Source organism: Berghia stephanieae, chromosome 1 (genome assembly GCF_034508935.2).
Source record: "Berghia stephanieae isolate SIO BIC M18660-M18661 chromosome 1, UCSD_Bste_1.3, whole genome shotgun sequence".
In the NCBI taxonomy this organism is placed as follows: Eukaryota; Metazoa; Mollusca; class Gastropoda; order Nudibranchia; family Aeolidiidae; genus Berghia; species Berghia stephanieae.
In genome coordinates this window covers 23,703,380-23,715,879 of record NC_088360.1, presented here as the reverse complement: position 1 = coordinate 23,715,879, position 12,500 = coordinate 23,703,380, and the positions used below count along the sequence as shown (strand labels likewise).

At 37.2% G+C, this 12,500-nt stretch overlaps 1 protein-coding gene across 2 annotated transcripts in view; it reads right to left on the bottom strand.

The window, feature by feature from the left end:
* The window catches only part of LOC144970713 (very long chain fatty acid elongase 2-like), a 22,105-nt gene extending 11,551 nt beyond the window's left edge, over positions 1–10,554 (bottom strand). Inside the window, exons 1-2 of one of the 2 annotated variants that reach the window (XM_078910644.1) lie at positions 10,478–10,554; positions 1,558–1,626 (exon numbers count right to left, since the gene is read on the bottom strand). In XM_078910644.1, the coding sequence (XP_078766770.1) occupies positions 1,558–1,615 (58 nt within the window). In that variant the 5' untranslated portion in view covers positions 1,616–1,626; positions 10,478–10,554. Of the gene's footprint in view, positions 1–1,557; positions 1,627–10,360 lie in introns of both variants that reach the window. The other variant, XM_078910635.1, reaches the window with a different exon arrangement.
* Positions 10,555–12,500: the final 1,946 nt, after the last annotated feature.

Sequence of the window (12,500 nt, the reverse complement as noted above, 5' to 3'; positions counted from 1 at the left end):
CCCCCCCCCCACGCACACACACACACACAAATTCCACCATCTTCCCTTTCAGCCCCCACCCAACACCCAACACCACCACCACCCTATTGGAAACCATGATTAGTTCAGCTGTCAAGGTCGGGTCATTTGGCAGCCTGATGAAACCATCACACATCAAGACTACGAAACAAAATAAAGGGCCGAGCTGGCACTTATATAATTTTTAATTGAGTTTGAGCTTTTATAAAGAGCTATATCTACTAAACCTGCTCAATACACTCTATAAGAGGTCCCTAGTCAACACTTAACATGTAGGACGAGACATGACGCCTGTAAGGCGCTAATACAATTGTTTTTTCGGACAAAGACATCGCTATTAAGGGTCAGGTACTCACACATGTGTACGGTGAGAAAATGTGAGTAAAGAACCCTTTCCAAGGACTCAACTATGCGTATAGATAGTTCGAAGATGACGTCACCCAGGTCTTTGTTATTGTTTTTTGCCATCCGCGTTTATGGGTAATGCTCACTGAACTGTATTAACCCGACTATAAACGTTCATGGATACACACAGTTTTGTGTGTTGGTCCGTTATACTTCCGAATGGCAATGTTATGAGCTTCTTAGCCAAGCGCATACTATCTATAGCTCAGGACTCGAACCTAGGAGCTTCCGATCCGAAGGCGGCTGTCATACCACTAGACCACGTAGCCGCTTATATTATTATTATCAATACAATAGTTATGAATAATAAAGGGGATACAGAAGGGCGAGATGAAAACCGAGAAAAGAAACGATAAGAGAATGACAAAGTGCGGGGACAGTATGTATAATGTGTCCTCAGATTAATTTTGTCATTCTTTTTTTACAAAATTTCTAACAGACTTTAGTATTTTTTTTAATATTTAAAATTTGAGCTTTATACAGCGCAATATCCACTAAATGTGCTCAAAGCGCTTTACAAGGGGTCCCGGTCAACAGCAACATTTAACATGTAGGACGGGACATGACGCCTGTTATGCGATATTACAATTTCTCGGACAAAGACAACGCTGTTAACGGCCAGGTACTCATTTTACACCTGAGTACAGTGTGAGAATGTGAGTAAAGAGCCTTTTCCAAGGAGGCTCGAACCCAGGACCTTCCGATCCGAAAGCGAGTGTCATACCACTAGACCACATAGCCGCATTTAACTGGGACCTATGAAGCTATAGTTAAACTGATTCAAGTTTCCTAAGCCAAGCGCATATTATTATCTATAGTCATCCCTAGACAAATATTATGGTAAATCAGATTACTATTTTGTTCAGGACTGAGGGCCTATACCAGCATAACAGACAGTATTAAGAGCCAACCAATGTCGAGTCTTTCTGACACATGTGTACATTTACTTACTGCCAGTGATGTGTGGTCGAGATGAGCAAACAAGTATATAATGAGTGGATTGAATGCGATTAAAATGACGTTAATTTGTGTATTGTTGTGCTGACGAAGGGTTTGTACCCGAAACGTCCATTGTCTGTTTTGTTCCCATACGAAGCCTCTCCATTTTCACTCTTTCGTTAGTCTTAAACTTACCAGCATGCGGATAAGCCTCATCATACAGTCTCATCAGATCTCGGATAAAACTAGCCATTGGGATGTAATCTGAAATAGAGGGAATGATAATAATAATAATAATAATAATAATAATAATAATAATAATAATAATAATAATAATAATAATAATAATAATAATAATAATAATAATAATAATAATAACAACAACAACAATGATAATAATAATATTCATTTTTGCTTATTCATCTATTCGTTCATTCATTTTTTTAAAATGAACTTTTATTTAGCGCAATATCCACTAAACGTGCTCAAGCGCTTTACAAAGGCCCCTGGCCAACAGTAACACTTAACATGTAGGACGGGACATGACGCCTGTTAGGCAATATTATAATTGTTTTTTCGGACAGAGACATTGTTTTTCGGACAGAGACAACGCTGTTAACGGCCAGCTACTCATTTTACACCTGAGAACGGTGAGAGAAAGTGAGTAAAGAGCCTTTTCCAAGGACTCAACTATACGCCGAGCGAGGCTCGAACCCAGGACCTTCCGATCCGAAAGCGATTTACTTATTTCCCTATTTATCTATCTTATTAATTCCTTTAATCTATTAATCAGTGTGTTTATTCATCATGCAATCACTATGCTTTTTATTTTTATCTTTTCAAAAATATTTCGACGATGAAAATCCATTGAGAAATGTTGATTACATGTCCTGTTAAGAAGCATCTTATTGTTGGGATAAAACTTAAAGGGGAAATTAATTCAAAACACGGCTTATTGTGTCCAATATCCATAGAAATATTTATTTTTAACTACGCATATCCTACAGAATTAGCGTGGGAAAGAAAATGAAACATGGCGTTAGAGAGGGCTCAAAACTCCGCGAGGAGGAAACAATAAATCTAAACAATCACAATTATGAAATAATATATCTGTAACCCAAAACAACCTGAGCATCTGTTGTTTTTTGTTGTTTTTTTTTGTTGTTGTTGTTGTTTTTTTTTGTTTTGTTTTTTTTTGTTTTTTTTTTTTTTTTTTGGGGGGGGGGGATTTTTTGTTGTTTTTTTTAAAGGGTTTTACGGCGCTTGCAACACATTTAGGTTATATCAGCGCCAGTAAAAAGGAAGAAATTGGGATAGTAAAACGTTCTAGAATTACAATTAAAGCACCCAAGAGAAAGTAAGACAAAGGGGAACTGGGAACAAATAGGAATTGGATGTAGATTCCAAGAGCATACCACCAATGTACTTAGTTTGAGATCACCTATAAGTCTCATCCGGACATAAGCACAAATCCAACAAAGAGGAATACACTCAAATGCTTACATTATACATTGAAAATAACAAATATAATAATAAATAACAGAGAGACGATTTACAATGAAAAAAATATCATCTCCCAAAATAATAACTATGCATTTGACTGTTTCCCCTCCCAGCTAGGACTCCGACCAGGGCCAGGACAAAACCAAATAATCTCATTCCAAGACAAAGTAAGAAAGCATGTTGGAAAAACAGATATAAATGGATAGAAGACACAGTAAGTACCTCCCTGCCCACTATGGGAGGTCAGGAATCCCACCCAGAATCATAATGATGAAATGATATCTGCAACCCAAAACACCGTGAGCATTTGTCTGTAGAGCAATATCCACTAAATTTGCTCACAACCAACAGCAAAACTTTAATACGTAGGACAAGAAATGGCGCCTGTAAGGCGATACTACATTTTTTTTTCTTTTTATCGACAGAGACAACGCTGTTAACGGCTATGTACCCATTATACACCCGAGTACGGTGAGAGAATACGAGTAAAGAGCCTTTCCCTAGGACTCAACTTTGCGGCGCTTAGAGCATCACTCGAACTCGTGACCTACAGAGGCGAGTTTCACATCACAAGACCACAAAAACCCATAGCCTCAATCTGGTATTGTCGGTAGTGGACGGGGGTATGAGTGGGGGCGGGGGTGGACGACAAGTAATCATCATGATGGCTTATCCCTCCAGGATGTGGCCTCCACAACTTTTACTGCCAGCCGAAACAAGCTTCTGTCCTGCGCCATCCATCTTTCCACATTCAGTCACAGGCTTATTCATCCATTCGCTGATGTCTTGTGAGACCATCTTCTTCTTGGTCTCCCTCTCCCTCTCTTTTACCCTTCTAGAAAAGATGTTTCTCTTGATATGTCAAAAATAGGCAAGTTTTAGTTTCTGTATCATCTTGATGAGATATGGCTCACCAATGCCCAGTGACTCTTTCACATTTTTGTTACGTTTCCTTATCTGCTGTCAGGGGAAAGTGCGGAGAATTTTCCTGTAGCATTTCATTTCAAATGCATTTTGGTTTGTTTTTTGTTGTTGTTGTTGTTGTTGTTGTTGTTGTTGTTGTTGTTGTTGTTTTGTTTTTTGTTTTGTTGTTGTTTTTTTTTTTGTTTTTGTTTATTTGATGGGGGGGGGGGGGGGGGGGGGGGTTGGTGAATTTCCATGATTCACATCCAAATAATGCTGTTGGAAATATGCGTGTTCTTAATATTTTTATTTTCAGTTGGATGCTTTCACTTTTCCAAAATGTCATCACTTTTGTCAACTTTGTTTGGGCAAGTGCTATCCGCCTTTGGATATCAGGGGTCGATTTTCTATTTGCCTCTATCCTTACGACAAATAATCACAGTTGGGATTTTATGTTGTTTCCGTTTGCCACCCCGATAAAAGTGTTCACCAATGTTTTGGTAAAAAGACGTACTAAAAATCAAGGTGAACAGTATTTGCAAAGTAAGCGTTTGTAAAAGAAATGGCTGTTTAAAAATACCTTTGATAATTAATGATTCCCATCATGAAAATTCCAAGTTGTTAAAATGTCCTTTGTAAAAAGCATATGCATGTAAACACTGAAAATTCACAAATATGACAGTATAAAAATGTAGGAATATCACAATAGCACGAGTAAACATAGGAGCACAGGACGAGACGTCTTGCCTGTCAGGCAGTGTGTACAACTTCTTGGGACACAACGGGACTGTTTTGTCCCGTCCCAATAGGTGCGGAAGATTTCTCTAAATTCTATATGTGACAGATTTGGGACAGGACGGTCCCAGGACAGTCCTGTCCTAGTGCGGAAGGGGTTAACCCCTCTCCATACCAACTATAGAAAAATCGTCACATTCGTTACGATACAACCAACATTTTTCTTATTCAAATTTCCCTTGGACATAACACAATTTAAAGAAAATGAACAGTGTGTTGTTGTAGAGCATGTTTTACTAAAGAAATTATGTTTGGCAAGAACTTTACTGCTATTGTGTATGACTGTATGAGTGATAGAAATCTATTATTGTGTTAGTTGGGTGCGAAGCTTTTGGGAAAATCCTGAAAATGGCTGGTAAAGAGGGAGTTAAAGTTCATTATTTTAATAGCAAATATAGATAGTACGCGCTTGGCGAAGAAGCTCATAACATTGCCATCCGGAAGTATAACGAACCAACACACAAAACTGTGTGTATCCATGAACGTTTATAGTCGGGTTAAAACAGTTCAGTGAGCATTACTGATAAACCCGGATGGCAAAAAACAATAACAAAGACCTGAGTGACGTCATCTTCGAACTATCTCTAGGAGTAACTAAGGTAAATACTAGCGGTTGAGACCCAAAACATGGACGTACATATATGGGTCTGAACGTGTAAACGGCGAATATATTTTACAAACGGTAAGAACAGCAACACACCATGTTGGCATGTCTTCTTTCTTTCGGTCCGATGTTATCGGACGAAGTAGCGGTCATTAGGCAGTTGTTTTTAATAGTAACAATAATGTTGCAGTAGAGTAAACGATATATTATTTCCAAAGTGCACTAAAACAATGTGTGTTATTAGACGATAACCATTGTACCTCCTTGATGGTCCAAAAATCAAATACCTGAAGTGGACTTAATTGCTATGTTACAGCGTGACTGGGTACGGAAAGGGTAATGGTGGGAAGGCAGATGAATATGAAAGTAATCAATAAGTAAATGAATGAGTGAGTGAGTAAGTTAGTGAGTGAGTGAGTGAGTGAGTGTGTGAGAAAGTTAAGAGAGGTTGGATTGAGTTATTGATACTTGTCATAGTCTTGAGTCGAATGTGCATTTATTACTTGTTCTATCTAGGTTTCGTGACTCTTAAGTAAAATAAATATTTCATTTACATAAAGACAAAGAAGATAAACGACTTGATAGATTTTAAGATATTATAGGAGCAAATGTTTTGTTATTGTTTGTGTTTTGTTTTGTTTTATTTGTTTGTTGTTGTTTTTGTTTTTTGTTTTTTGTTTTTTGTTTTTTTTTTTTTTGTTTGGTTTGGGTTTTTTTCTCTCCTGTAATTTTTTCCCCTATTTATGCGACTGTTTGCCTTAACTCTCTCCTTACCAGCCATTTTCCGGATTGTCCGCAAAACTTCACACCCAACCTATACAAAAAAATATATATATTTCCACTCAAACACAAAAGCTGTTGGTTCTTGCTATACATATTTTTTCTGCTAAACGAGTTCTTTAACACTGTGTTAATATACTTTAACTATAGTAAACATTTTTGTTGAAATATGATGGTGTACAAAAGACATTAGAATGAGAAAAAATGTTGGCTGCAACGTAACGAATGTGACGATTTTCATATGGGTGGTAAGGAGAGGGTTAAGACGGCAGAGTGATCAATAGATGATAGGAACAAGGTAAATTATATATTATCTTATCTTGTCTTATCTTGACGTCATTATCTGCATTGATCGACGAGCAGTTTTGACAGAGTCTGATAATTTCTTGGGAGGAATTAAATGTCGAGACGACAATTAATTACATATTTCCAATTATCCCAATCTAAACGTTAGCGTTTAAGTGTGTGTGGGTATGTGTGTGGGTGTGTGTGTGTGTGTATATATGTATATATATATATATATTATATATATATAAAAGTGTGTACGTGCGTGTGATTGTATGTGTGTGAGTACGTGTTTATATTCCTAAATGAGTGGGAGAGTAAATTAGTGCTCGCATGCACGCGCGCGTCTTTGCATGTGTGTGGGTGTGAGTGTGTGCCTGTATGTTTGTCGCTAAATAAGTGGGTGCATAGTAAGAGTGCGCGCGCGCGCGTATGTGTGTCTGTGTGTGTCTGTGTATGTGTGTGTGTGTGTGTGTGTGTGTGTGCCAGTTTGTTTGAATCTGAATAAGTGAATGCATAATGAGTAAGTGACTATGTGCGTAATTGTATGTGTGTTTACTAACCAAATAGTGGGTGCATAATAATGAGGGGGGGGGGGGGGGGGGGGGGGGGGGCTCGTCATGTCATTATCATCTTAATAAGCCAATGCTCAAGTCAAACACATGGGCCAGCAGAGTTAAACGTTAATTATTATCTCTAAACTTTTTAATAACGTAGAATGCTTTAACCCGATGTGCACTTTTAGCAGGTCTAATAACCGAAGGCAATTATGGGCTTGATTTGAAATTGTTGTATTGGTGTGTAATGGACAATAACCTACGTTGGTTTGAGAGTATTTCCATTACAACTATCAATAAGTCCGTAACGATTTAGGTTATCAAACCTGCAAATGCGTACACGTTGCCTTAACCCCTTAAATCAAGGAGAGTCGATTACCATTTTATTTTCATTTTTAAATGTTGATATTGATTCACACGTCTAGAAAATTACTTGATATCAATGTAAAAGCATTCTTGATGCAGCATATAAAGCGATAGGAAGGATTAATTGTTTTTCAATCTGTCGTCCACAAGTAAATACAGTATCAAGCAGTTTAAAACACGTTGAAGGCCTCTCCCTCAATACCGAAATCAGAAAATGTCGCAAGTTTTCGATTTTAAAAGAGTTGAGCTTTTATATAGCGCATTATCCGCTAAACGTGTTCAACGCCCTTTACAAGGGTTCCCTGACCAACACTTAACATGTAGGACGAGACATGACGCCTGTTACATTTTTTTTCCCGACAGAGACAACACTGTTAACGGCCAGGTACTCATTTTACACCGGAGAACGGTGAGGGAATGTGCCTAAAGAGCCTTTTCCAAGGACTCAACTATGCGCCGAGCGTGAGTGTCATACCACAAGACCACATAGCCGCACAATATAATACAATAATAAAACATGTATTAAGCCTGAACGAAATGGATCCCGAAAAATGACTTAAATCGAATTCAAATGTTAGGAAAATGCTTTTGGAATGCAAAAAAAAATGTATTTTCGACATAAATAACAATTTAACATGTGGTGATGTATACACCGATTTAAATTAAAACAATGAACCTGCCTTTAATAATAGCATAGTCCAATGAAATACAACTAAACAATATTATCGCAATGAAATTATTATAGTAATCCAAAAGGAATAATAATTGTTAAAATTTCTAAAACACAAAACACGTCTGGCTTTTTAAAGAGTCGCGCATGATCTGACGAGTCACGTGATTCTATTCAATTGTTCCCAATTCGGAATTGGTATACGAGAAAGAGTACCGCTTTAAAACGACTGAGTCACATATTTGAAAACCAGAAATCCTTCAGAGACATAGGCAGGTGGAGCGGGAAATTATATATCGTGAAACGGACAATATCAAAATTGATTGCTAACCTATGGATAGGACGCTAATCTATCGCAAAGTACGTTTCGCCAGATCCTCACAGACCCAGCTATACAATTGTTGCTGGTGGGCATAGGGGTGGGGAGGGGAAAATCTGAAGAAAAGAAAAAACCTCGAGTGCACCTAGATCGATCACGTTCCCTTTGCGCGTGAAGCGAGTGCTCTACCTACTGAGCTTTCAGGACCAATATATTTTAACTTTTTAGTTTATTTGTCTTCTATTATCTCCGCATGCAAAAACACTTCATTCAAAAAGATATGATTTTCCCCCTGGGTACAATACTGTTTCGTGTTACAGGTCAACAGCTATTCTCAATATGCATAATATTATGATAATTTGAAATCAGATGGTTATTTTCATTAGTAAACCCATATATAATAATTCATATATTACAGAAGTACACCTCAAAATGACAACCCTTTCCATAAGAAAGAAAATAAAAATAAAAAAGAACCAATTAAAAAAAAAAAAAAAACAGCGAAAGAAAGAAACGAAGTGATTCTCTCGGCTCAGGTCACATTCCTTTCACTCTGATATTTTGAAAGAGGACATTCATTTTCTATCAATAAACCCATTCAAAATTGAAGGAGAGCCTTGTGATTTTCCCCTTAAATTGAAAGTTTATTGCTGCTATTCGTTTGAGTAATATACTCACAGCGTCTGCCAGCCATATGAAAAGTACCAACGTTTATAGCCTATTTGATATATTTTAGTAAGAACTATTTACCCAACTAGCGGGGAAGGAGAAATATAAGAAGTAGTAGTAGTAGTAGTAGTAGTAGTAGTAGTAGTAGTAGTAGTAGTAGTAGTAGTAGTAGTAGTAGTAGTAGTAGTAGTAGTAGTAGTAGTAGTAGTGGTAGTAGTAGTAGTAGTAGTAGTAGTAGTAGTAGCAGTATGCAGTTAGATGTAGAAGTAATAGCAGTGTAGTAGTAGTAGTAGTAGTAGTAGTAGTAGTAGTAGTAATAGTAGTAGTAGTAGTAGTAGTAGTAGTAGTAGTAGTAGTAGATAGAGAGAAGAGAGAAGAAGGAAGAAGAAGAAGAAGAAGAAGAAGAAGAAGAAGAAGAAGAGAGAAGAAGAAGAAGAAGAAGAAGAAGAAGAAGAAGAAGAGAAGAAGAAGAAAAGAAGAAGAAAGAAGAAGAGAAGAAGAAGAGAAGAAAAGAAGAAGAAGAAAAGAAGAGAAGAAGAAAGAAGAAGAGAAGAAGAAGAAGAAAGAAGAAGAAGAAGAGAAGAAGAAGAAGAAGAAGAAGAAGAAGAAAAGAAGAAGAGAAGAAGAAGAAGAAGAAGAAGAAGAGAAGAAGAAGAGAAGAAGAAGAAGAAGAAGAAGAAGAAGAAGAAGAAGAAGAAGAAGAAGAAGAAGAAGAAGAAGAAGAAAGAAGAAAGAAGAAGAAGAAGAAGAAGAGAAGAAGAAGAGAAGAAGAAGAGAAGAAGAAGAAGAAGAAGAAAGAAGAAGAAGAAGAAGAAGAAGAAGAAGAAGAAGAAGAAAGAAGAAGAAGAAGAAGAAGAAGAAGAAGAAGAAGAAGAAGAAGAAGAGAAGAAGAAGAAGAAGAGAGAAGAAGAAGAAGAAGAAGAAGAAGAAGAAGAAGAAGAAGAAGAAGAAGAAGAAGAAAGAAGAAGAAGAAGAAGAAGAAGAAGAAGAAGAAGAAGAAGAAGAAGAAGAAGAAGAAGAAGAAGAAGAAGAAGAAGAAGAAGAAGAAGAAGAAAGAAGAAGAAGAAGAAGAAGAGAAGAAGAAGAGAAGAAAGAAGAGAAGAAGAAAGAAGAGAAGAAAGAAGAAGAAGAAGAAGAAAGAAGAAAGAGAGAAGAAGAAGAAGAAGAAGAAGAAGAAGAGAGAAGAAGAAGAAGAAGAAGAAAGAAGAAGAAGAAGAAGAGGAAGAAAGAAGAAGAAAGAAGAAGAAGAAGAAGAAGAAGAAGAAAAGAAGAAGAAGAAAGAAGAAGAGAAAGAGAAGAAGAAAGAAGGAAGAAGAAGAAGAAGAAGAAGAAGAAGAAGAAGAAGAAGAAGAAGAGAAGAAAAGAAGAAGAAGAAGAAGAAGAAGAAGAAGAAGAAGAAGAAGAAGAAGAAGAAGAAGAAGAAGAAGAAGAAGAAGAAGAAGAAGAAGAAGAAGAAGACGTCGACGGTAGCTAATAAAAACCACCTTAGAAACACAAGAAGTTGGTGTAATTAAACAAAACACATAAATTCGAAGCTGGACACTTACTGTCAGGAGAGAAAGATGCAATGCAAAAGACAGCAACAAGCCTCGCAAGGATATTGGCCAAGTAATAAGATAAATAAAAAGATCGATAAATGAACAAAATGTGATTTGTCACATCACCTTTGATCAGTTGTCTTGAATAGAAATAAGGCCATACGTAATCCCACACCTCCCCTAAATCCAATGAATTATGAGACGAATATCTCACGCAAAAATGACTACGTCAGTCACAAAAACTGATGACGTAAATCATATTATGGATTAAAACTAATTATTGAAGAATTTGTACAGAGAGAAAATGCTTGAAGCATCAATGAAAAACAGCTTCAATCGTATTCACAGAGACAATTTTATTTTAAACGAGCTTTTATATAGCTAAATACCCACTAAACGTGCTCAATGTGCTTTTCAAGGGATCCCTAATCAACAGCAACACTTAACTTGTTTGTATGGTTTTTTATTTCATTTTTATTTTTTTATTATTATTGGAGGGAGGGGTTGTTATGTTTTTTGGCTCTCCTGCCATTGTTTTTTGTTTGTTTGTTTTTTGTTTGTTGATGTTTTGTTTTGTTTTTTCGACGTGTCCTCATTTGCAGGTCCGATAACCCAGATTGTCATGGGCTCATTGTTGTAATTAAAATGCACTCAAACCAACACAAAATATTGTCCATTACAACAATGTTAAATCAAGCCCTTAACTGCGTTCAGCTATCCGACCTGCAAATATATGCACGGAGGTGACGTGAAACATGACACCTGTTCTTGTCTTGTCTTGTCATGAAGTCGCAACTCCGCGCATCGAAGATCATCGCGATTGTGAGTGTGGTGATAGTTATGCAATATTCCTTTTTTTTTCGGACAGAGACAACGCTGTTAACGACCAGGTACTTATTTTAACACCTGAGTACGGTGAGAAAATGTGAGTAAAGAGCCTTTGCCAATGACTTATGAATTTGAAAAAAAAATAATAATAAATCAGGATAATCAAATCAGTATGAATCAGTGCCAAAGCAGAAGTAAAAATAAAAGGAAAAAAATCACCCGAAAAGAAATCAACCCGCCTCGTGACTGTAGATCGAACCTTAGACCTCCAGATAAACGGTCGCACGTGCTACCATTGACGATAAACATAATACTATGCTACCCACCGTGGCATCCTGGTACAGTGGAATCCTAAATAGAACGGACACTGCCGGACCAGAAATATTGGTTGGCTTTAAGAAAGGCTGACTTTATCCATCATGAACGGAACCCACTTAGAAAAGAATAGAAAATTTGGGACCAAAAAGAAATTATTTTAAGCAGAAGTTGACTTTAAAAGTGTTGATTTTATGCAGATTCCATTGCAATATGTTGGAATGAAGTAGATAAGGAAAATGGAGCTTTCAAGTCATAAGGTCCAGAATCAGCAAAATTAAGTGCTTTAGCAATGGCAACTTAATAATAAAGTTTTATAAGTTAGGCTAGAATAATTCGATCTGAGCGTTAGGTTGACATCGACAAAATACCTTTTTGTTTGTTTGTTTTTAAGTGTGTTGCGTTAATTGCGACACATTTCAGCGCCAGTAAAATAGGATAGCCAAAAAAAAATCCATAATTACAATTAAAAGCACACGAGAGGTTTAGCGCCTTTGTTGGGAAGGATATGTATAATTCCCATGAATGGAAAAAAGCAATGGAGTCGGAGTTTATCCCGGTTTCTATAGCGTAAAACGGGCCAAAACAATTGCTTGTTGCCCTTAGGACAATGCGCTAATCTATCGCAAAGTACTTTCCGCTAGATCTAACAGACCCAGCTACACATTCAATGCCGATGAACAGGGGAGGTTCAGAAAAAAATAATCTCAACTTCACCCGGGATCAAATTCGGTCTCCTTTGCTTGTGAAGCGAGTGCTCTACCAGCTGGGCTATAGGGAATGAGATTAGCGGAAGAGTAGCGTCCCTTGATTGGACATCATCCATAGTCTGTGACGTCACCGGCGGAAAAGTTATTAGAGAGAGAACGTCATGTTGGTTGTGCGCATGCGTCTCTCGTCTCTCATTCCCTATCGGGACTTCCCGAGCAAAGCCCGACATATATACAGTGAAATACGCATAAAGTCAACAATCTTAACGTCAACTTTTACTTAATAGTTAACACCT